Consider the following 22,204-nt stretch of genomic DNA (forward strand, 5'->3'; position numbering starts at 1 on the left):
AATGTGAAGTATTTCAGCCTGCACATGACTTTATTGAAATATTACCCATTACGCCTGGCGCCCCCTAGTGGGAACAGGAAACACCCTTTTAATTAAATAGAAAGGCTCCTGCTTCTCAGGGACAAAAATCAATTGACCTCAAACCTGAATCAGCGGAGCCTTAAGACATGTGTTCAGGTGCCTGATCAACAATTTTGCTTCGTTAAAGCAGAGGGGTCCAATAGGAAAGTCATAATGACCGTGTTCAGGTGCCTAATAAACAATTTTGTTTTGTTAAAGCAGAGGAGTCCGATAGGAAAGTCATAATGACCGTCGCCATTTTCTCTCCCCACTAATTCTGAACATTCAGACATGCAATATTTAGGGCCCGAGCACTAAGCGTGCGAAGGCCCTATTGTTTTGCAAAGGATTATTTTTTTTTTTTTTTTTTTTTTTTTTCAGGGCAAATGAAAACGGCCAATTTGGAGGCCTGAACATGCACGAAAAGTCACCAAAATTTGCACATACGTCCGGAAAATTGTAAATTTCGATAATTTTGCAACGTTGCAAAAAAATATAACAAAATGGCTCAGTGGCGCCCCCTTGAAATTTTAAAATTGGCCTATAACATTAGGGTCTGTCAGCGTAGAGCAATGAAATTTGGGGGGTCTATACCTTGTCCAAAACCGCTCCAAAAAAGCATTTACACGCATATTCCAAACCCAACAGGAAATCGGTTATTTTGGATCAAATATGAAATTTTTATCGATTTACAGGGTGCACATTTGAGACCTTTTCGCCGAGGGAGTTAGTTGGATCATCTTCAAAATTGGTGAGACTGTTCAGGAGACATATGAGATCTTAAGTTTCTAAAATGGTGTGTTTTCATTCACGGGTCTGACCTGGGCGTGGTGCCAAAGTCGGCCATTTTTTCGGCAAAACACCGAATTCAGTAAATGGCTAATAATTCCTTGACACAACTTTCAATCTTTTTCATATCTGCCATGTATATGCGGTATCCCACCCTTAACACGAGTGCATTGAAATATTACCCATTAGGTCTAGCGCCCCCTAGTGAGAACAGGAAATGCCTTTTTTTACGAGACAGGTTCCTCCTCCAAGGGAAAAAAATCTGTTGACCTCAAACCTGCATCAGGGGAGCCTTAAGACCTGTGTTCAGATGCCTGATGAAAAATATTGAGGTTTCGTTGAGGCGGAGGGGTCCAAACAGGAAAGTGAAAATGAACTTCAACAATTTGTCACGCAAAAAACTTTGAACAGTCATAACTCGGCAGATATACAACATATCTGCGCCAAACTTCCCGTGTTTGTTGAGAGTCATACCCTGAAGGTTCTTGTAGGGGTCATTTGCATCAACTCTACAGTGCCAACTAGTGGCGACAGAAAGAAGTTTTAAAAAAGGCCTTTCCTATTGGGTTTTTTCAACATAGAGCAAGGAAATTTGGGGAGTAGATACCTTATGCAAAACTGCTCCAAAAAGTCTCTTGCACCCATATTCCAAATCCAACAGGAAATCGGGTATTTTGGATCGAATGTGAAATTTTCATGGGTTCACGGTAGGAGTTTACATTTGGAGGCTTGAATATTCACAAAAACTCGTAAAAATTTGCACATACATGCGGCTTTAGATAACGTTCGATAATCTTGCAATGTTACGAAAAAAATGTAGCAAAATGCCTCAGTGGCGCCCCCTTGAATTTTTCAAAAAGGCGTTTCCTATTAGGTTTTTTTAACAGAGAGTGATGAAATTTGGGGAGTCGATACCTTGTGCAAAACTGCTCCAAAAAGTCTCTTGCACCCGTATTCCAAATCCAACAGGAAATCGGGTATTTTTGATCGAATGTGAAATTTTTATCGGTTCACAGTAGGAGTTTACATTTGGAGGCTTGAACATGCATAAAAACTCACCAAAATTTGCACATACATGCGGCTTTGGATAACGTTCGATAATCTTGCAACGTTACGAAAAAATTTAACAAAATGGCTCAGTGGCGCCCCCTTGAAATTTTCAAAAAGGTCTCTCCATTTAGGTTTTTCTAACATAGAGTGATGAAATTTGGAGAGTCAAAACTTTGTGCAAAACTGCTCCAAAAAGTCTCTTGCACACACATTCCAAATCCTACAGGAAATCGGGTATTTTGGATTGAATGTGAACTTTTTATCGATTTACAGTGTGCACATTTTACACCTTGGCACCTAGGGAATTAGTTTGATCATTCTCAAAATTGGTGAGACTGTTCATGAGGCATATGAAATCTTAAGTTATAAAAATGGTGTGTTTTCATTCATGGGCCTGACCTGGGCGGGGCGCCAAATTCTTCCATTTTTTCGCCAAAACACCGAATTCGGAAAATGACTGATAACTCCCTCATACAACGTTCAATCTATTTTAAATCTGGCATGTGTGTGAGGTATACCAGCCTGAGCAGGACTGGATTGAAAATTTACCATTTGTGCCTGGCGCCTCCTAGTGGGAACAGGAAATGCCCTTTTTTACGGGACACACTCCTCCTCTAAAGGGAAAAAATCAATCTACCTCAAACCTGCATAAGGGAAACCTTAAGACCTGTCTTCAGGTGCCTGATGAAAAATATTGAAGTTTCGTTGAAGCGGAGGGGTCCAAACAGGAAAGTGAAAATGACTGTCAACAATTTTTCTCTCCAAAAACTTTAAACAGTCATAACTCGGCAGATATACAAGATATCTGCGCCAAACTTCCCGTGCTTGTTGAGAGTCATACCCTGAAGGGCCTTGTAGGGGTCATTTGCATCAACCCTACAGCGCCAACTAGTGGCGATAGAAAGTCACTCGTTTTTCCAAAACATGTCCAGTTCTTTTCATGTTGGTCATTGTAGTTTCAAGACCTATTAAAATACTTTTTTACGGCCCATGTCCACGTGTCTCTGTCTGTTGCCGTGACGACCCTTTGTTCGCCATTTAAAGGAAATATTTTTTTTCAGAGACTCAGGGAGCTTATAGAGCCACAATAGTTGGCACACTTGGTCGAATTGGCCCAGTTAGAAGATTAATTTTGGTTTTGAATAAGGGCTTGGCTGCACAGCTCAGTAGTGGCTCCTTTTTTGTAGTACTCTCTCCAATAGGGGTTTTTATCTCTTGGGTGTGGGAATGTAAATAGGCGACTTTCGAGCATGTTAGGTTCTAATGAGATGATTAGAGAGGAGGATCTGCCACCACCCTGACCTGCACACAGTCCGAGTTGCGTGACGTCCGAGTTGCGCTAGATTGCGAGGGCCCGTTCAGTCCTGCTTGCAGGCCTAGTTATTATTAGGGCCCGAGCACTAGGCGTGCGAAGGCCCTATTGTTTTGCAAAGGATTATTATTATTATTCTTTTTTCAGGGCAAATGAAAATGGCCAATTTGGAGGCCTGAACATACACGAAAAGTCACCAAAATTTGCACATAGGTGCAGATTCGCGTAAATTCCGATAATCTTGCGTTGTTTTGAAAAAATGTCAAAAAATGGCTCAGTGGCGCCCCCTTGACACTTAAAATTTTCAAAAAGGCCTAGCCTCTCAGGTTTTCAACGTAGAGCAATGAAATTTGGGGAGTAGATACCTTATGCCTAACTGCTCAAAAAAGCCTCTTGCACCCATATCCAAATCCAACAGGAAATCGGGTATTTTGGATCAAATGTGAAATTTTATCGTTTCACAGTTGGAGTTTACGTTTGGAGGCTTGAACATGCACAAAAACTCACAAAAACTTGCACATGCATGCAACTTTGCGTAAATTTTGATAATCTACAAAAAAATTTCATAAAATGGCTCAGTGGCGCCCCCTTGAAATTTTCAAAAAGGCCTCTCCTATTAGGTTTTTTCAACGTAGAACAATGAAATTTGGTGAGTCGATACATTGTGCAAAACTGCTCCAAAAAGTCTCTTGCACCCATATTCCAAACCCAACAGGAAGCTGGAAATTTTGGATCAAATGTGAAATTTTATCGATTTACATTGAGACCTTGTCGCTGAAGGAAATAGTTGGATCGTATTCAAAATTGGTCAGACTATTCAGAAGACATATGAGATCTTAAGTTTTCAAAATGGTGAGTTTTCATTCAAGGGTCTGACCTGGGCATGGTCACAAAGTTGGCCATTTTTGGGCAAAACACCAAATTCAGAAAATGATTAAAAACTCCGTGAAACAAAGTTCAATCTTTTTCATTTCTAGCATGTATATGAGATATCCCAGCCTTAACACGACTGCATTGAAATATTACCCATTAGGCCTGGCGCCCCCTAGTGGGGACAGGAAATGGCCTTCTTTACGAGGGAAAAAAATCTATTGACCTCAAACCTGTTTCAGGGGAGCCTCAAGACATGTGTTCAGGTGCCTGATGAAAAATGTTGAGGTTTCGTTGAAGCGGAGAGGTCCAAACTGGAAGTGAAAATGACCGTCAACAATTTGTCTCGCTAAAAACTTTGAACAGTCATAACTCGGCAGATTTACAACATATCTGCGCCAAACTTCCCGTGTTTGTTGAGAGTCATACCCTGAAGGTTCTTTTAGGGGTCATTTGCATCAACTCTACAGTGCCAACTAGTGGCGACAGAAAGAAGTTTTAAAAAAGGCCTCTCCTATTGGGTTTTTTCAACGTGGAGTGATGAAATTTGGGGAGTAGATACCTCATTTCTAACTGCTCCAAAAAGCCTCTTGCATCCATATTCCAAATCCAACAGGAAATCGGGTATTTTGGATCGAATGTGAAATTTTTGTCGGTTCACAGTAGGAATTTACATTTGGAGGCTTGAACATGCACGAAAACTCACAAAAATTTGCACTTACATTTGGCTTTGCGTAACGTTCGATAATCTTGCAACGTTAAGAAAACATGTAACAAAATGGCTCAGTGGCGCCCCCTTGAAATTTTCAAAAAGGCCTCTCCATTTAGGTTTTTTCAACGTAGAGGGATGAAATTCGGAGAGTTAATACGTTGTACAAAACTGCTCCAAAAAGTCTCTTGCATGCATATTCCAAACCCAACAGGAAATCGGGTATTTTGGATCGATTATAAAATTTTTATCGATTTACAGGGTGCACATTTGAGACCTTTTCGCCAAGGGAGTTAGTTGGATCATCTTCAAAATTGGTGACACTGTTCAGGAGACATATGAGATCTTAAGTTTCTAAAATGGCGCGTTTTCATACACGGGTCTGACCTGGGCGTGGTGCCAAAGTCGGCCATTTTTTCTGCAAAATGACAAATTCAGTAAATGACTAATAGTTCCTTGACACAACGTTCAATCTTTTTCATATCTGGCATGTATGTGCGGTATCCCACCCTTAACACGAGTGCATTGAAATATTACCCATTAGGCCTAGCGCCCCCTAGTGAGAACAGGAAATGCCTTTTTTTTATGAGACAGGTTCGTCCTCCAAGGGAAAAAAATCTGTTGACCTCAAACATGCATCAGGGGAGCCTTAAGACCTGTGTTCAGGTGCCTGATGAAAAATATTGAGGTTTGGTTGAAGCGGAGGGGTCCAAACATGAAAGTGAAAATAACCGTCAACAATTTTTCTCTCCAAAAACTTTGAACAGTCATAACTCGGCAGATATACAACATATCTGTGCCAAACTTCCCGTGTTTGTTGAGAGTCATACCTTGAAGGGTCTTGTAGGGGTAATTTGCATCAACTCTACAGTTCCAACTAGTGGCGACAGAAAGAAGTTTTAAAAAAGGCCTCTACTATTGGGTTTTTTCAACGTAGAGCGATGAAATTTGGGGAGTAGATACCTTATGCCTAGCTGCTCCAAAAATCCACTGCATCTATATTCCAAATCCAACAGGAAATCGGGTATTTTGGATCGAATGTGAAATTTTTATCGGTTCACAGTAGGAGTTTACATTTGGAGGCTTGAACATGCACGAAAACTCACCAAAATTAGCACTTACATGCGGCATTGCGTAACGTTCAATAATCTTGCAACGTTACGAAAACATGTAACAAAATGGCTCAGTGGCGCCCCCTTGAATTTTTCAAAAAGACCTTACCATTTAGGTTTTTTCAACGTAGAGGGATGAAATTCGGAGAGTCGATACCTTGTACAAAACTGCTCCAAAAAGTCTCTTGCACGAGCATTCCAAACCCAACAGGAAATCGGTTATTTTGGATTGAATGTGAAATTTTTATTGATTTACAGTGTGCACATTTGAGACTTTGGCACCTAGGGAATTTGTTTGATCATCCTCAAAATTGACGAGACTGTTCATGAGGCATATGACATCTTAAGTTATCAAAATGGTGTGTTTTCATTCACGGGCCTGACCTGGGCGGTTTGCCAAAGTGTGCCATTTTTTCGGCAAAATGCCGAATTCGAAAAATTACTGATAACTCCCTCATACAACATTCAATCTATTTTAAATCTGGCATGTGTGTGAGGTATCCCAGCCTGAGCAGGACTGGATTGAAAATTTACCATTTGTGCCTGGCGCCTCCTAGTGGGAACAGGAAATGCCCTTTTTTACGGGACACACTCCTCCTCTAAAGGGGAAAAAATCAATCTACCTCAAACCTGTATAAGGGGAGCCTTAAGACATGTGTTCAGATGCCTGATGAAAATGATTGAGGTTTGGTTGAAGCAGAAGGGTCCAACGGGAAAGTGATAATGACTGTCACCATTCTGTCTCTCCACACATTTTGAACAGTCATAACCTGGCAGATATACATGATATCTGCTCCAAACTTGCCATGCTTGGTGAGAGTCTTACCCTGAAGAGTCCAGTAGTGGTCATTTGCATCGACTCTGTAGCGCCAACTAGTGGCAACAGAATTTGTGGTCATTGCATGCTCCAAAACTCAAAACAATTTCTCATCCCAAAAAAAGAGGCGAGTTTAAAGCATGTTAGGTTTTCATTTGATGATTAAAGGGGGTTGCCTGCCACCACCCCGACCTGCGTGCCGTCCGAGTTTGCTTGACGTCCGAGTTGCGCTAAAGTGCGAGGGCCCGTTCAGTCCTGCTTGTAGGCCTAGTTATTATTATACTACTATTACATATAGTAGTATACTATAATAATGCTGGAATTTTTTTTAAGTATTGTTTTGAATAATGTTGGAAAGGCAAAGTGTTCTGAATCCGTTTTCTGTCCATTCTTTTGCACTAGTAAATGCTATCAGCATTCAACCGCATTGTTTATTTGTGATTAATTATTGTTATTTACATGATTATTAGTACTTTAATAAAGAATTTCAGTGTTCCAAAAATGGTTTTGTGAATTATTAAGCGTCAACAAAAATTTCATTGCTAAATTAGTAAAAAATAAAAAAAAATAAAAAATAGTCGACTAATCTCTAAGCTAGTCGGCTGACTAATCAGGAGAAAATTTGTCTTTTAGGATAGCCCTCGTGTACCGGAACATATTTCTTCCACACCCTTCTCACCTTTTTAACCCATGACCCATGGAGAGGGCCCATGGTTATGTTCTCCTTAAGCCCCAAAATTGCCAAATCCGCCACTGTCTATGATCTCGGCGGTTTTCTTCAGTTCGCTAGTCTTTATAAGTTAAGGTAACAGTTATTATTATTGTAACATCACCAAAGTCGCCAGCTTCATCAGGTTTTTAAACATTTCGTAACTTGTGCAACACAACATGCCTACTGTAAGCCGCAGCTGACCCTACAACAGATCATGAAAAGTGAAAGTAAAAAGTCCTCTCTCTCTCTCTCTCTCTCTGAAACATCAGTCACGCGGTGTGTTCCCGCATTAGAACCCGATTCGTTCAATTATTATATATTTATTCAGATTTTTATTCATAATTAATTTAAAATTACTCCAACTCATGTAACACACAATGGGGGTGATTGCCTTCACCGCTCGGCCAGCCCATGGCGGCGAACAAGTTTCGGGTAGTCGTTCCCCTGCTGCGGCCCCGGCAGGCAGACAGTGCTCGTCACGCGGGATGCAGCAGAGGTATGAACGCAGAAGATGGCGCTCCCCGGGCCCAAGCCCAGGATAGCGCTCTATAAGCGAGCACGCAAAGAGAGCCGAAGGGGGTGGAAGTCTCGATACAATCGAAAGCCGGAGAAGAGAGTGGGGTGCTTCCCGGCTCCAAGCTGAGGATAGTGCTCTATAGGCGGGAATGCGAAGTGACCCGAAGGGGGTTTAAGTCTCGACACAGTCGAGAACCAGAGACGAGAGAGTGTGGTTGCCGGAGCATGGGCGCTCCCACCTACATCGACCACTGGTCGTCGGCCAAGGGAGGCGGCCACTCCCACCGTATCGGTGGACAGGGAGCATTGTCACCCACAAAATGCAAGCCACCTCCTTATCAAAACGTTCAACATGATCCCAGTATTTGAACTTCAAATGCTCATCGACGATGCAGAAGCATAAACCAAGCTTAAGCCCCTGCCGAGGGACGTCACCCACTCATGTTACAGCGAATAAACTAAGTTGATTGGACGGTCAAATTTTATTTCAAAGAAAGTGAAAATGGCTTGCCAGACTACAATCGCAAAAAGGGCTAACATTGGTCAGTATGTCATCTATTGGGAAACCACTAGTATTGCAGGGAAGGAAGGCAATAATTGCAATGCTTATCAATACAACTCAGCGATCCATTAGTCAGGTCCCCTGCAAGACTAAGCCTTGAAAGTGATAAACATCCCATCGTCCTTAGAGGCATCCCATTGTTGATTCAGTTCAGGCCAGCGCACACATCTCACATCAAAACGGAACAGGATAAAGAACATAAAAATGTAGCAAGATAAAGCATTAATGAGTGAACATGTTTTTACTAATTATTTTAAAACCGAATTACTTTTCAGATAAAGGCAAAAAGTGGTCGGTGGGAAAGCTGCTGTACACACCAGACTCACCTGTTGTTCGGCGTGTAATAAATAAGGTACTGTAAAATCAAGGGCGTAGGTTTACATTGGGACGTTAAGGACATAACACGACCAACTTTTCAGGATGCTTACATTGTCCCCACCAACTTTTACGCAACATTATTTGCCTTATATGGTGACCTCATTTATATACAGTGCCTTGCAAAAGTATTCGGCCCCCTTGAACCTTGCAACCTTTCGCCACATTTCAGGCTTCAAACATAAAGATATAAAATTTTAATTTTTTTGTCAAGAATCAACAACAAGTGGGACACAATCGTGAAGTGGAACAAAATTTATTGGATAATTAAACTTTTTTAACAAATAAAAAACTGAAAAGTGGGGCGTGCAATATTATTCGGCCCCCTTGCGTTAATACTTTGTAGCGCCACCTTTTGCTCCAATTACAGCTGCAAGTCGCTTGGGGTATGTTTCTATCAGTTTTGCACATCGAGAGACTGACATTCTTGCCCATTCTTCCTTGCAAAACAGCTCGAGCTCAGTGAGGTTGGATGGAGAGTGTTTGTGAACAGCAGTCTTCAGCTCTTTTCACAGATCCTCGATTGGATTTAGGTCTGGACTTTGACTTGGCCATTCTAACACCTGGATACGTTTAATTTTGAACCATTCCATTGTAGATTTGGCTTTATGTTTTGGATCATTGTCCTGTTGGAAGATAAATCTCCATCCCAGTCTCAGGTCTTGTGCAGATACCAACAGGTTTTCTTCCAGAATGTTCCTGTATTTGGCTGCATCCATCTTCCGTCAATTTTAACCATCTTCCCTGTCCCTGCTGAAGAAAAGCAGGCCCAAACCATGATGCTGCCACCACCATGTTTGACAGTGGGGATGGTGTGTTCAGGGTAGAGCAGGGCGGTAAACCGAAAATTTACCGTCACCGAAATTCTTAACGATGACCGACGTAATTTTGACCATGTCGGTAAATTCGGTAAATTAATAAAACAAGAAAATAGTCTTTTCTTCCCGCTTTGATTCTGTGTTGTTCGTCTATGTTCATTCCCCTTTAAGAAAGCAGTGAATGTGCTTACGTAGGGAGTCACGTGATCATCAGGAAGCCAATCAAACAAAAGCCCGGTAAGCTAACGCTAGCAGCTAACGCTACAAGCAAAACGTGATGGAGTGTGGCTTAAGGGAGGTTCACCAAACTTTCAACCGACATTTAGTAGACTCTTGGTGGCATCCAGACGGGCTTTCACCCGCTGTCCTCCTTTGTTCTCACGATTTCCGGAGATGGTGCTTTCAGTGCTTTCTACTGGTAGCCAGGCTAACGCTAGCTAGCGGCTAACGCTACAAATGAACGTTATGGAGTCGGATAGAGGCTCTAACCTGGTCGAAACGGCTGAACTTAATGAGTGGATTGGGCACGGACTGCATCTAGCAATTACTATGTGGCGTTATTTTGTATCTGTCTGTGTGTGTGATTCCTCTGATAGCTTTTGTGATGGTAAAGAATTCTGCATAAAGTACAATCCAACGGCGAAACTTATAATGACCGAGAAATGGCCCCAGCTATTTTTATTGTGCGTGCATTTATGAAAAAATGCACTGGGGGGGAAAAAAACCCTTAAACCATAAAGTAAACACTTGTATTTAATAATTATATCACAGCAGCCATTAACAATAAGTTGTCTTTTTGAAGTGTACTGTTCAAGCTGCAAGTCATTTGTGTTACAATTACATGTTTGCACAGGCATATTGATTTTGACAATGTACATTGTTCAAGTCATACACGCTGTTATAAATGTTCATACTTGAATTCTTATTGCTTACAATACATTTTTATTAGGGCTGTCAAACGATTAAAATTTTTAATCGAGTTAATTACAGCTTAAAAATTAATTAATCGTAATTAATCGCAATTCAAACCATCTATATAATATGCCATATTTTTCTCTAAATTATTGTTGGAATGGAAAGATAAGACGCAAGATGGATATATATTTTCAACATGCGGTACATAAGGACTGTATTTGTTTATTATAACAATAAATCAGTTCTAAATCAGTTATAGAAATTTTATATTAAAACCCCTCTTAATGTTTTCGTTTTAATAAAATTTGTTAAATTTTCAATCAAAAAATAAACTAGTAGCCCGCCATTGTTGATGGCAATAATTACTTACACTATAAAATCAGTCGCACCCAAACGCCAGCAGAGGGCAGCAAAACTCCGCAAAACACAATTAACAGGTGGGCCTTTCACTCTAGTGACATTTAAATATGTCTGAGCTGGGCAAGTGCGTTAATTGCGTCAAATATTTTAACGTGATTAATTAAAAAAATTAATTAACGCCAGTTAACGCGATAATTTTGACAGCCCTAATTTTTATAAATTTAATGTTTAGACTGCATGTACAATTGTTAAATACAGTATATAAAATTGAATGCTGGTAAATAAATCAACAAGAAATAGTTAATCTGTATTTCATGCATTGATTCAGATTTTCAAATTATATAACAGTCCGCTTGGGCGAATTTATCGTCATTTATCGTTATCGAGATAAATCTGCTCAATTTATCGTGATATATGTTTAAGGCCATATCGCCCAGCCCTAGTTCAGGGTGATGAGCTGTGTTGCTGTTACGCCAAACATATCGTTTTGCATTGTGGCCAAAAAGTTCCATTTTGGTTTCGTCTGACCAGAGCACCTTCTTCCACATGTTTGGTGTGTCTCCCAGGTGGCTTGTGGCAAACTTTAAACGAGACTTTTTATGGATATCTTTGAGAAATGGCTTTCTTCTTGCCACTCTTCCATAAAGGCCAGATTTGTGCATTGTACGACTGATTGTTGTACTATGGACAGACTCTCCCACCTCAGCTGTAGATCTCTGCAGTTCATCCAGAGTGATCGTGGGCCTCTTGGCTGCATCTCTGATCAGTTTTCTCCTTGTTTGAGAAGAAAGTTTGGAAGGACGGCCGGGTCTTGGTAGATTTGCAGTGGTCTGATGCTCCTTCCATTTCAATATGATGGCTTGCACAGTGCTCCTTGAGATGTTTAAAGCTTGGGAAATCTTTTTGTATCCAAATCCGGCTTTAAACTTCTCCACAACAGTATCTCGGACCTGCCTGGTGTGTTCCTTGCTTTTCATAATGCTCTCTGCACTTTAAACAGAACCCTGAGACTATCACAGAGCAGGTGCGTTTATACGGAGACTTGATTACACACAGGTGGATTCTATTTATCATTATCGGTCATTTAGGACAACATTGGATCATTCAGAGATCCTCACTGAACTTCTGGAGTGAGTTTGCTGCACTGAAAGTAAAGGGGCCGAATAATATTGCACGCCCCACTTTTCAGTTTTTTATTTGTTAAAAAAGTTTAAATTATCCAATAAATGTTGTTCCACTTCACGATTGTGTCCCACTTGTTTTTGATTCTTGACAAAAAAATTAAATTTCATATCTTTATGTTTGAAGCCTGAAATGTGGCGAAAGGTTGCAAGATTCAAGGGGGCCGAATACTTTTGCAAGGCACTGTATATAATTTAAATTGTCTTTCCATGTTGTAAGGATAGAATTAACCCTACCATTAGTAAGTAAATTACAGTACTTTTGATATGTTCAAACTTACATTGACCCCTCTTCACTTGCTGAATGTTCTAGTCCATTTTTCCCCCCTCAAACGCAAGTTTGATTGGCTGATGACTTGACCCCCCTACATTCACACTGTTCACAGCCAGTGTTCTGTGAATTTTTTCAACCTGATACTATTTTGCTCCTGAAGCTTTTGTGGTGGTGGTGAATAAGCACAGTTATCCAAAGGTGCTAAATAAACAAGAGATTATTAGATTAATTATTTTTTTTTGCAAGCAAGTAGCTCTACCGATTTCACCAATGAGACTTTGTAAAAATAATCTCATGACTCCATTAAACCAATCAGACGCAAGCTTGCTGTTCTAGCTTTACGCCAGCCTTCTGAATCATGTGGTGTCTTTAGCACCATACTTGATATTGAGCGCTGCTCTCAACATGACTCGAAAGTGCGAATTTCAACCTCTCTCCCAGTTTTTATTTGGCAATGATTGACCAAGGAAAATCCGATATATGCTGTTAATTTCCCAATAGTAATTATGAAGGAACTCTTCACCAATCAAACTAGGAACTATTTTCTCCACCAAAGGGCACTCATGCTCTTTGGACAAATATTGCCTCCTTTATGTTTTTTTTTCTCATTGGAATTCAATTATTTTTATTTATTCTTTTTTTGTATTTCTTTGGCTTAATGTGATTATGTAATGTGGAATTGTCCAGTATCATTACAACAACGGTTCATATATCATTGTTAAAAAAAAAAAAAAAACATAAATAAGGAATTGCTCAAAAGGTTACTCTTACTTGAGTATTCTTTTCGCTGTATACTTTCTTTCTTGTACTTGAGTATATTTTTGGATGACTACATTTATTAGTCTTACTTGAGTAAAATTTTTGGCTACTCTACCAACCTCTGCGTTTGAGGTTTAAATAATATAATTAAATATATTATTATTTTTATTAAATATTTAAATTTGCTTATAAAATCCAGACACTTATTCTGGAAATTATAAAAATGTTTCTATAGTAGTTTTTGAAAACAAAGGTTAGAATTGAACGGTGTACCACCTAAACCAATACACATGCTCTGCAAAACCTCGCCCCCCCCCCCCCCCCAAAAAAAAAAATTTTTTTCAGTGTTTTCAGTGTAAATCTACTAGAAATAAGTGAAATTATCTGCCAGTGCTACAAAAAATTTTTACTCTCTCAGATTTGAAATAAAATAGCTTGCTGAAAATAAGCTTAACAGACTTATTTTAGGCAAAATGTTTGTAAATTTAATATTTTTAAAAAAACTTGTTTGTCAGAAATGTTTTTAATTCAAGAATAGATATCGTTCAAAACATTATTTAAAAGCATTTTCTTCTTGATTTAGGTGAAAAATGACCAACTTGTATGGTCTTAGTAAGAACATACTGTAGTAATATTTACTTATAGTATGTGGAAGAATCTGACGCATTAATCTGTTAACCAGCCTTTAACACTCAGAACAAGATGGAGAAAATTATTTGACTAGATTTAGGAAAAATTATTAGATTAAGATGTTATAAATTTTCAGTGCGGAAGTTAAATAAATTTATTGATTTATTTTGCATTAATAATTTAGCCTATGTCCTGTCTCAAGCAAAAAGTGTACATGGAGGTTATGCTGTTGTATCGTCCCTACCAATATTGAGACCAATATGATTTATTTTGCATTAATAATTTAGCCTATGTCCTGTCTCAAGCAAAAAGTGTACATGGAGGTTATGCTGTTGTATCGTCCCTACCAATATTGAGACCAAACCTACACCCTTGTGTAAAATATAGTGACTTTGAATTGTAAAAGGCAAATGTTTGGGCTCTTTAATCATGCATTCAGCTAAGCTACTGTACATGAGACAACTGAAAATTTGAATGCATATTCAACTTTACCCAATATGTCTGTCATTTCAATGTGAACAAGATTTTTGAAGATGTGCAGTTGTTCCAGAGCTTGAAACAGAAATGGTCGGAAATGGAGAGTATATTCGAGCAAAATGATGAATACAGGATACTCAAAGACACCATCACTATTCTTGACCAAATCGCTCAGGTCTACATTTTCTAACACAAGTTTTAGTTTATCCACTGAGTAAAAGTGCCCGGCTGACATTTGCTTCCATTTTCAACAGTGTTTACAGGAAAAATTGGAAGGGTGTACAAATGAAGATCAGCTGATTAGGAGGGCTTGGGAGCTCCAGAGCGATGAGCAGTTTTACGCAGGAGTGGTATTTGAGCTTCCCAATTCTGCTGCTGATTTGCTTCCCTCTGATGTCACCTACAAGATCCGAATGGACAGCAATATCGTCCCCACCGGTACGATCTACGATACAAGGTAGGTGCTTAGATAGAATAGCACTACTCCTCAGGGGTATTGGACAAAAGTAGGATTAAAAGATAAAGGATAATCGCGAAGCCGCGGCTTGACTAAGCTTTCTTGGATGAATTAGTTACACGTTTACCGTGCCGGGATGAAAAGACGCTGTTAATTCTAGCCATTAAGATATGCATGCGGGCAACACCTCCCACTTGAGCTCCTGGCGGGGACCAAAGGAAGTCACACAGTTCTTTGGAGTCACACTGTTTTTTAGGTGTTTGCAGGGGTGAAAGTGGTTAGAATTTCTTGCCGGAACTCCCCGACGTGAAGGTCGCCACGAAGAAAGAAATGTGCCTTTTTTCTTTTGTTTTTTTTTTTTTTTTTTGAGAGGGGGGGGGGGGTTGTGTGAAAGCTACTGAAATGCAAAGAAAACTGTTTTGGTCAGTTATTTCGATAACACACAAAAACTGATTTTCATTCAAAATTGTATTTTTTCAGTGATTTGGATTTGAATATAATGTAAACATTTACTTTTTGTAGTGTTTTTTAATAATAAAGATATGAGTAACATACATTAAGAAAAATAACTACAAATGACATTATGCAGAGTGAAATGGAATATATTTTGAAGATCACGCAAACAATTACTTTTTTTTTTTTTTTTTTAATAATCATAAGGAAATGAATAAGTAGCCTAACATAAATGAACAAATATAAGTCCAAAGTGCACATTGACAGGTATGATGTTCTGAACCTCCCCATCAGAGCAAATAAAACTAAATATGATAAATAAGCCTCCTTAACTCTTCTCTTGCTCTTAAGATTTGATCCATTATCTGTTGCATTGCCCTTTTTATTTTTTATTTTTTTTAATCATAAGGAAATGAATAAGTAGCCTAACATAAATGAACAAATATAAGTCCAAAGTGCACATTGACAGGTATGATGTTCTGAACCTCCCCATCAGAGCAAATAAAACTAAATATGATAAATAAGCCTCCTTAACTCTTCTCTTGCTCTTAAGATTTGATCCATTATCTGTTGCATTGCCCTTTTTAATTTTTAATTTTTTTTTTTTTTTTGCCATTTCAGAAAACAAGCACATTTGAACCATTCAGAGCTAACTATCTCTGGTGATTACATGTCAGTATCTCAGCCAATTGAACGAATAAATGAGTCCATGCTTTTTGCTTTGCTGCGTGCATTCGCACAATGACGTGACTCGTCATCGTCAGACTCAGATAACTGCAGCAGCTGCGGAAACCTCCATGCCGTCAGTGGAATAAAATAAATAATAAATATCAGTGGAAATGGATTACGATACACAAGCACTTTATTATGCTTGTTGTTAATACTTGTGTATGTGTGGCAGCTTTGTATTTTATTTATTTATTTTTTTTTACATAGCGTTTTGACAGTTGCCGTCATATTTTCGGAATCAAAGCACCGTACACAGGAAAAGCGTTCCGGCCCTGAATCTTATCCTGGAACTGCGTTCCTGACCGTTCTGGCCCACTTTCACCCCTGGGTGTTTGGCGATTCTTGTTCTTCAACAGGCAGTAGGACAACAAGACGTCTCACATCCCTTTGGAGGATCGTAGTTGGAATTTTGTTCCTGGCTTGCTTTGTGGGGGTTATCGGGACTGGGTAACTTGGGAACACTCTTATATGAGCGTCCCTCACGATTCCTTTCTTGTCCGGGTTCACTTTTGCTATCCTTCTAACTTTGTTCTGGTTTCTTAGTGCATTCTAATCAGCCACCCAGACTATGTCACCGATTGCAACATTGCACTCTTTGGTGTGCCACTAGATCCGTACGAATAGATTCAGCCCTGCCAGCTCAGACCATTTCTTCCAAAACCTGGTGACTTCTGATTGAATATTCTGAAGCCGTTTGCAGGAGTATCCTTCAAAAATTTTGCAACGTCACCTTTCGGGCTGATGTAGTGGATACAGTCCTCTCTGGTTTGCGCACCCGCGTCTATTGGTCTCTCGTTCACGTGGTTGGCTGCCGTGAACAAATGTTTGGAAGTCGCCCCAGGTGGATACGTTTTCACCAGCTAAGTTGCTCAGGGCTGTTTTCACCAGACGGACTGCTGCTTCAGCTGCACCGTTACGATGAGGAGAGTGTAGGGTGAATCTACCAAGACCATTCAGTTCCATCTTTCGCAGCTTTGTGTTCAAACTCTGATTTGTCCAGATTGTCAAGGTATTTGTATAGCTCTTTCAGTGCAGGCTTGGCTCCCACAAAGTTTGACCCTGGATCAGACCATAACTTTTTGGGGTGCCCTCTAAGTGCAGTAAACTGTCAGAGGATTGATCACTGACAACATCTGTGTGGATGACCCTTGATGCCATACAGCAGAATACTATGCCCCATACAATCGGCTTCACTCTTTTTCACACTTCATCCTTAACCATGTATGGTCCAAAAAGGTCTACAGTGGTGTATTCGAAGGGGTTGGCAGGGTTTGTCCTCACAGTAGGTAGGTCACCCATTTGCTGTTGACATGTCTTTGCTTTGTTCTTTCTGCAGGTTACACAGCTGTCGACAACCTGCTTAGCATGTCTTCGACCTCTACAAAGCGGATTTCAATACTACTTGCTGTGTGCCAGCGGAGATATAGCACTGCACCATATGTTTTATCACTTCCATCGGAGAAGGTGATGCCTAATGGCTTGTCTCTCCAGTCTGCTGGTGTGAGACTCCTGGTGAACATGATCCGTGCCAAATCTGTGTACTCCTCAAAAAGCTTTATGGCTTCTCCTCAAGGCCTTTTGAGAATCGCCTGTCCCGGGTCTCTTGTGTCATCCTTTCACCACCAGCCTCTTGGAAAGCCCGTCTAACAAGGATAGCACTCTTCTGCTTCAAGGGTGCAACCGGACTGATGGGATCATAGAATCCGACTACTTGGCTCAATAACTCCCTCCTGGTTATTGGGTTAGGTGTCTCCAGCCTCATCTCCTCTTTAGTGAGATGCCTGCCGGTTCGCATTTTCCCCCTCTTCTTGGATAAGTTAATTGAGGTAAGCAGGTGCCATTTGTCCTCTTCTGCCTCATAGCCCACTCCAAGTGCTTTGTTGTCTTTGTCTTTCATTTGGTTTGGAAGTATAAGAGTCCTGCTCGGGTTATAAAGGTCTCTCCTTACTGAGCTGACCTTTTCTGTTCCCATTTGCCTCCCACTTTGCTTGGACCACACCCAGGGTTTGAGCAGGAAGCCCCCAGCTTTTAGAACTTCCTCCACTCTTCGTGTGATTTTGGTGAGGGTCTCCAGACTGTTGCGGGAGGTGAGGATATCGTCTACATAGCTGTCGTCCTCCAAGAACTGATGCTCCTCCACCAGGTGAGAAAAGGCCGGTAACTTGGCGGTTTCCCTGATTGCCAGTTGTGCGATGCATCCTGCAGGTCGGTCACCAATGTTTACTCGGGTGATAGCATACTCCTTGATGTCATCGGAGGTATGGTCTCTCCAGAGAAACCGATGCAAGTGCATCTCATTGTCTTCCAGCCAGACTGAGTTGTACATCTTCTTTATGTCCCCTATCGCTGCACGCACGCCTTGTCTGAAACGTAGCAGAACAGCCCTGATGGGATTGAGAACATCTGGTCTTTTCAGCAAAATGTCATTCATACTTAGTCCTTTGAACCTTCGGCTGCTGTTCCACACCAGTCAGACGGGAGTAGTGACCGAGTGAGGGTTTGGGGCAACCAAATGACTCGCATACCAAACAGTACCTCCCCAATCACCCCTTCGTTTCCTCTGCAAGTCTTATGGCCGCACATCGTTCTACCATTTCATACACCTGACCAGTGTATGCCACTTTTCACTCTGGCTCTTTCTCTAGCTGACATTCTGTTTTCAGGAATGTAGCTTGGACAGCGCTTTTGTTGTTCGTGAGTGTGGTGGGATCTTGCGCCCACGAGTGCATTGTGTCCCAATGTGGAGAGTCAACATGCGTATTGCCCTTCCAAATCCTTTTCCTCTGCGAGCATCATTTCCTTTCCTCCCGGTTGGCCATTTCCACGCCGACATCCTCCGCATCTGGGCTCACAGGAAGAGCCAATGCTCTCCCACCTCCACCATTCGAGGATATCCTTGTGAGAGCCTGCTGTGGCCAGGGTTTTGGACACTTTTTGTTCCAAAGTGCTGTCTGCCCTGAGAGACTTCGGCCCGTTCTTCATATTTGGTCGCAGCTCTTCGCAACGATCGGGCAAAGTGAGTTTTGGACTGGTGTGTAGCAATCTCAATGTGCTTATAGAGTTCAGAGTGGGCTCCTCCAACACTTTTGCCTAGTGGGCCTTACCACAAGACAAGGTCCCCGACGACTTTAACCCGTTGGGGAGCAAGCCTGCCCTCGCGGTGGCTGATTAAAGTTCAACCTCACTCAGACGTTTCAGCTCTTTCAAATCTACCTCGAGAAAGAAACTTTGAAGTCGTCTGGGTTCGATCTTTGTGTGGACCTTTGCAGTTTCATCTGACCCATAACAAACAAGTTAATGTGCTCTTTCTTCATCGGATGCCGATCGAGCACGCACTCTCAGGCGATATCGCCTTGTACTCACTGTCAAAGTCATTCCACCAATCCCGTATAGCAGGGGTCCCCATCTGCCGGGCCGCGGACCGGTACCGGTCCGTGGCGCATTTGCTACTGGGCCGCACAGAAATAATGCCCCTGCTTAACACACCATTATCCTACCTACTCTATATATAGTACTACGTTAGGGATTAGAATGTCGTCATAGAAATCAATTGATTGGACTGCTAGTAGTACATCTTGTTTGTGTATATATCTATATGCGCTTGTCGTATTGCGTATTGCTAGGCCGCGGGCGCAGCACATTTGTTCCCGGAAATAATTAGCCCCCACACGAGCGAAGATGACTGGAAAACAGACGTCTTTGGAGATATTTTTACGGCGAAAAGGGCACCTGACGAGCCTACAACCTCAAGACCCATGAACTGCAAAAGAGTGGATTCATGACCCGTTTGTGAATAAACCGAGTGATTCGAGCATGTCTGTGCAACAGGAAGATCAACTTGTAGAGATCGCAAATGACGGCGACCTTATTAAACGTACATTTGAGACAACAACTCTTCCGAGGTTCTGGATTAAAGTAATTCTGGAATATCCTGACATCGCTACAAGAGCATTGAAAACCTTGCTACAATTTCCAACATCGGATCTTGTGAAGCTGACTTCTTAATTAATGTTTAACGACAAGGCGAAGTCGTTAATGGTGAGAGCGGTGTGAAGTTGTTGTGTGCAGCTTACATGGCAGGATTTATCTGAGGAGAACTTTTCTACGAGCCCTTTCATAATCAAACATAAGGTAATATTCCTTTCTTTCAAGAAAGTTTGTATTGTTTACTTTCAATCGCTGCAGTTGCGCATTTTGCGGCTATATTTAACGTTATGCGCGTGCGCAGAACCGCATCGTTGCAATTTCTGAGGGGTTGCAAATTTGTATGAACACCGGTCCGTGAAAAAAAGACCCAAATAACACCAGTCCGTGGTGCAAAAAAGGTTGGGGACCCCTGCCCTATAGGACTAAGGGCACTTTCTCGCTTCGCTGAGACAGTCAGCAGCCTTGTGTGTGGTATAGTTTGTATTGGAAGCAAGGTCGATGAGTCTTCCAACTTTTTGTCCTGCATTAGCTGTGACTTCCATCAACATCAATATAACAGGTGGCTCTGGTTGTCCATTGTTTTCTAGCAATTGGGACAGCGGTGGGGTTCCCACTCTAGTGATCCCATTGGTGAATGCTTTCTTGCATCTTTCGGCCATTTCCGGGGACAATTCAGCGAGGAAATCTGCTTGCTCAGCTGTCAAGTTGCTTTTGAATGCAGTTTTTCTGGCTGGGATCGGTACTTTTGCGTGTTTGGGCTGTGCTATCACAAAGAAAGTAATGATGGTCTGGAGGACCTCCTTTTCTGCATTCCTGGTTCCTGCACAGGTAAGTGTCTGTACAATCATCCTTCCTTGTATGCCACCCAAGACACATCTTACAGGCTCCTAGCCTCTTTAGTGTGGCTTTCTTCTCTAGAGTACTTAAGATTTTGAATTTGTTGCAGAACAGTTTATTGTAGTGCCTTTCATCACCACACACACCACATGTGCGTCCAAGCTGCTTCTTTGTTGCCTTATTCGAAGCAAACTTCTTCTCCAGCCTCCTTATTGGGGCGTTCTCCGATTTTTCAGTTATTTTTACTGCTCGAACCTTTCGAGCACACTCTCCTGCTTCTTCAGAAATGCGACAAGCATGTCGGAGTGGTTGTCGGCATTTACTCCATTATCTGGCTCAATCACGTAGACAAGCCAGTCCCATTTTACGAAATCGGTAAATTAATTCCTATTGTTCATATGGCAAGTAGATTCTTTATTGCGCTGATGTTGTTCAGCTCTGAGGTCAGTTACCACCTTTTCAACGACTCGGACAAGTTCAATAACCTTGAGTGGTTGGTTTCCCCGCACGGAAGGGAGTCTTTCCATGTCTTCAAGGATCTCAAGTGCTATTGCAGACTTGTTGCCATGTCTATTCTCGAGGACTCTGAATATGTCTTCAGCGGAAGAGTATATGGTTAGTCTCAAGTCTTTATTTTCTCCACGATACTATCCAACAATTGGATCTTCTTGACTTCGACAGACCCTGTTGGTTCGCCTTGCTTTTGCAGGTTTTCCCAGTCTTTTTTCCATCTGTAATAGTCTCTGTTACCACAGAATACAGCAGTTTAATTTTAACGATTGGGGTCAATGGTGCTGGGTTAGGGGTCATTGGCACCTCATTCCCATTGACAGCTCCAGCCACTTCCTCTGCGACTCGTCTTTGTAAAATGACGCGCGGTCAAGTAACGTTTTGTGAACGTTGCCTTTTATTTTGGCTCAACAAGACTCAACACAATACAGCCCACGCGTGGGAATGCGGGCTTCCACCCCGGCCTCCAAGCACTTGCCGGTTATCGATTTAGCTGCCGTAAAGTCAGTGACGTGAAGTGCTGCAAACGTAAACACAGCGCTGCACAACGGATATATGACAGTCTTGCAGCAGTAAACTCTGCTTTGCGCAGCTCCAGTTTGTTCTTCAGAGTTCTTATGTTTTTTATCCGGTCGTTGAGCGTCCTTCACTCATCCGCAGGAATCCATCTTTCCCAGGTACGCAAAACATCAGTACCTTCCTTCAGACTTTTGGCCAGTAAGTCCATGAGAACATTAAAGCTTTCAACATTACTACTTAAGACAGGTAGATCAGCTCTGTCAATCTTGTCCATAACCTTTTGTTCACCATGCTTTGACCACAAAGTCTCTTTCACCATATTTCTTACAAGTGCGTGAAATATTTAGTGAAATAGTCAATATATTGGTGTCATGAACTTAAACAACTCCTAACATATTTTAAACTAGACCAATTGATTACCGAATCAACCTATTTAATTAGTATTTAATATGTCATAATTAATTTCATAGAGTA

The 22,204-nt window shown here is 41.2% G+C and overlaps 1 protein-coding gene across 1 annotated transcript in view; it reads left to right on the forward strand.

Moving 5' to 3' along the window:
- The window catches only part of LOC130912451 (phospholipid-transporting ATPase ABCA1-like), a 273,656-nt gene that overhangs the window by 82,992 nt on the left and 168,460 nt on the right, over positions 1-22,204 (forward strand). Inside the window, exons 9-12 of the mRNA XM_057830556.1 lie at positions 8,785-8,861; positions 14,345-14,473; positions 14,553-14,736; positions 15,150-15,181. Of these exons, the coding sequence (XP_057686539.1) occupies positions 8,785-8,861; positions 14,345-14,473; positions 14,553-14,736; positions 15,150-15,181 (422 nt within the window). The remainder of the gene's footprint in view (positions 1-8,784; positions 8,862-14,344; positions 14,474-14,552; positions 14,737-15,149; positions 15,182-22,204) is intronic.

This window comes from Corythoichthys intestinalis, chromosome 1, assembly GCF_030265065.1.
Source record: "Corythoichthys intestinalis isolate RoL2023-P3 chromosome 1, ASM3026506v1, whole genome shotgun sequence".
Taxonomy (NCBI): domain Eukaryota; kingdom Metazoa; phylum Chordata; class Actinopteri; order Syngnathiformes; family Syngnathidae; genus Corythoichthys; species Corythoichthys intestinalis.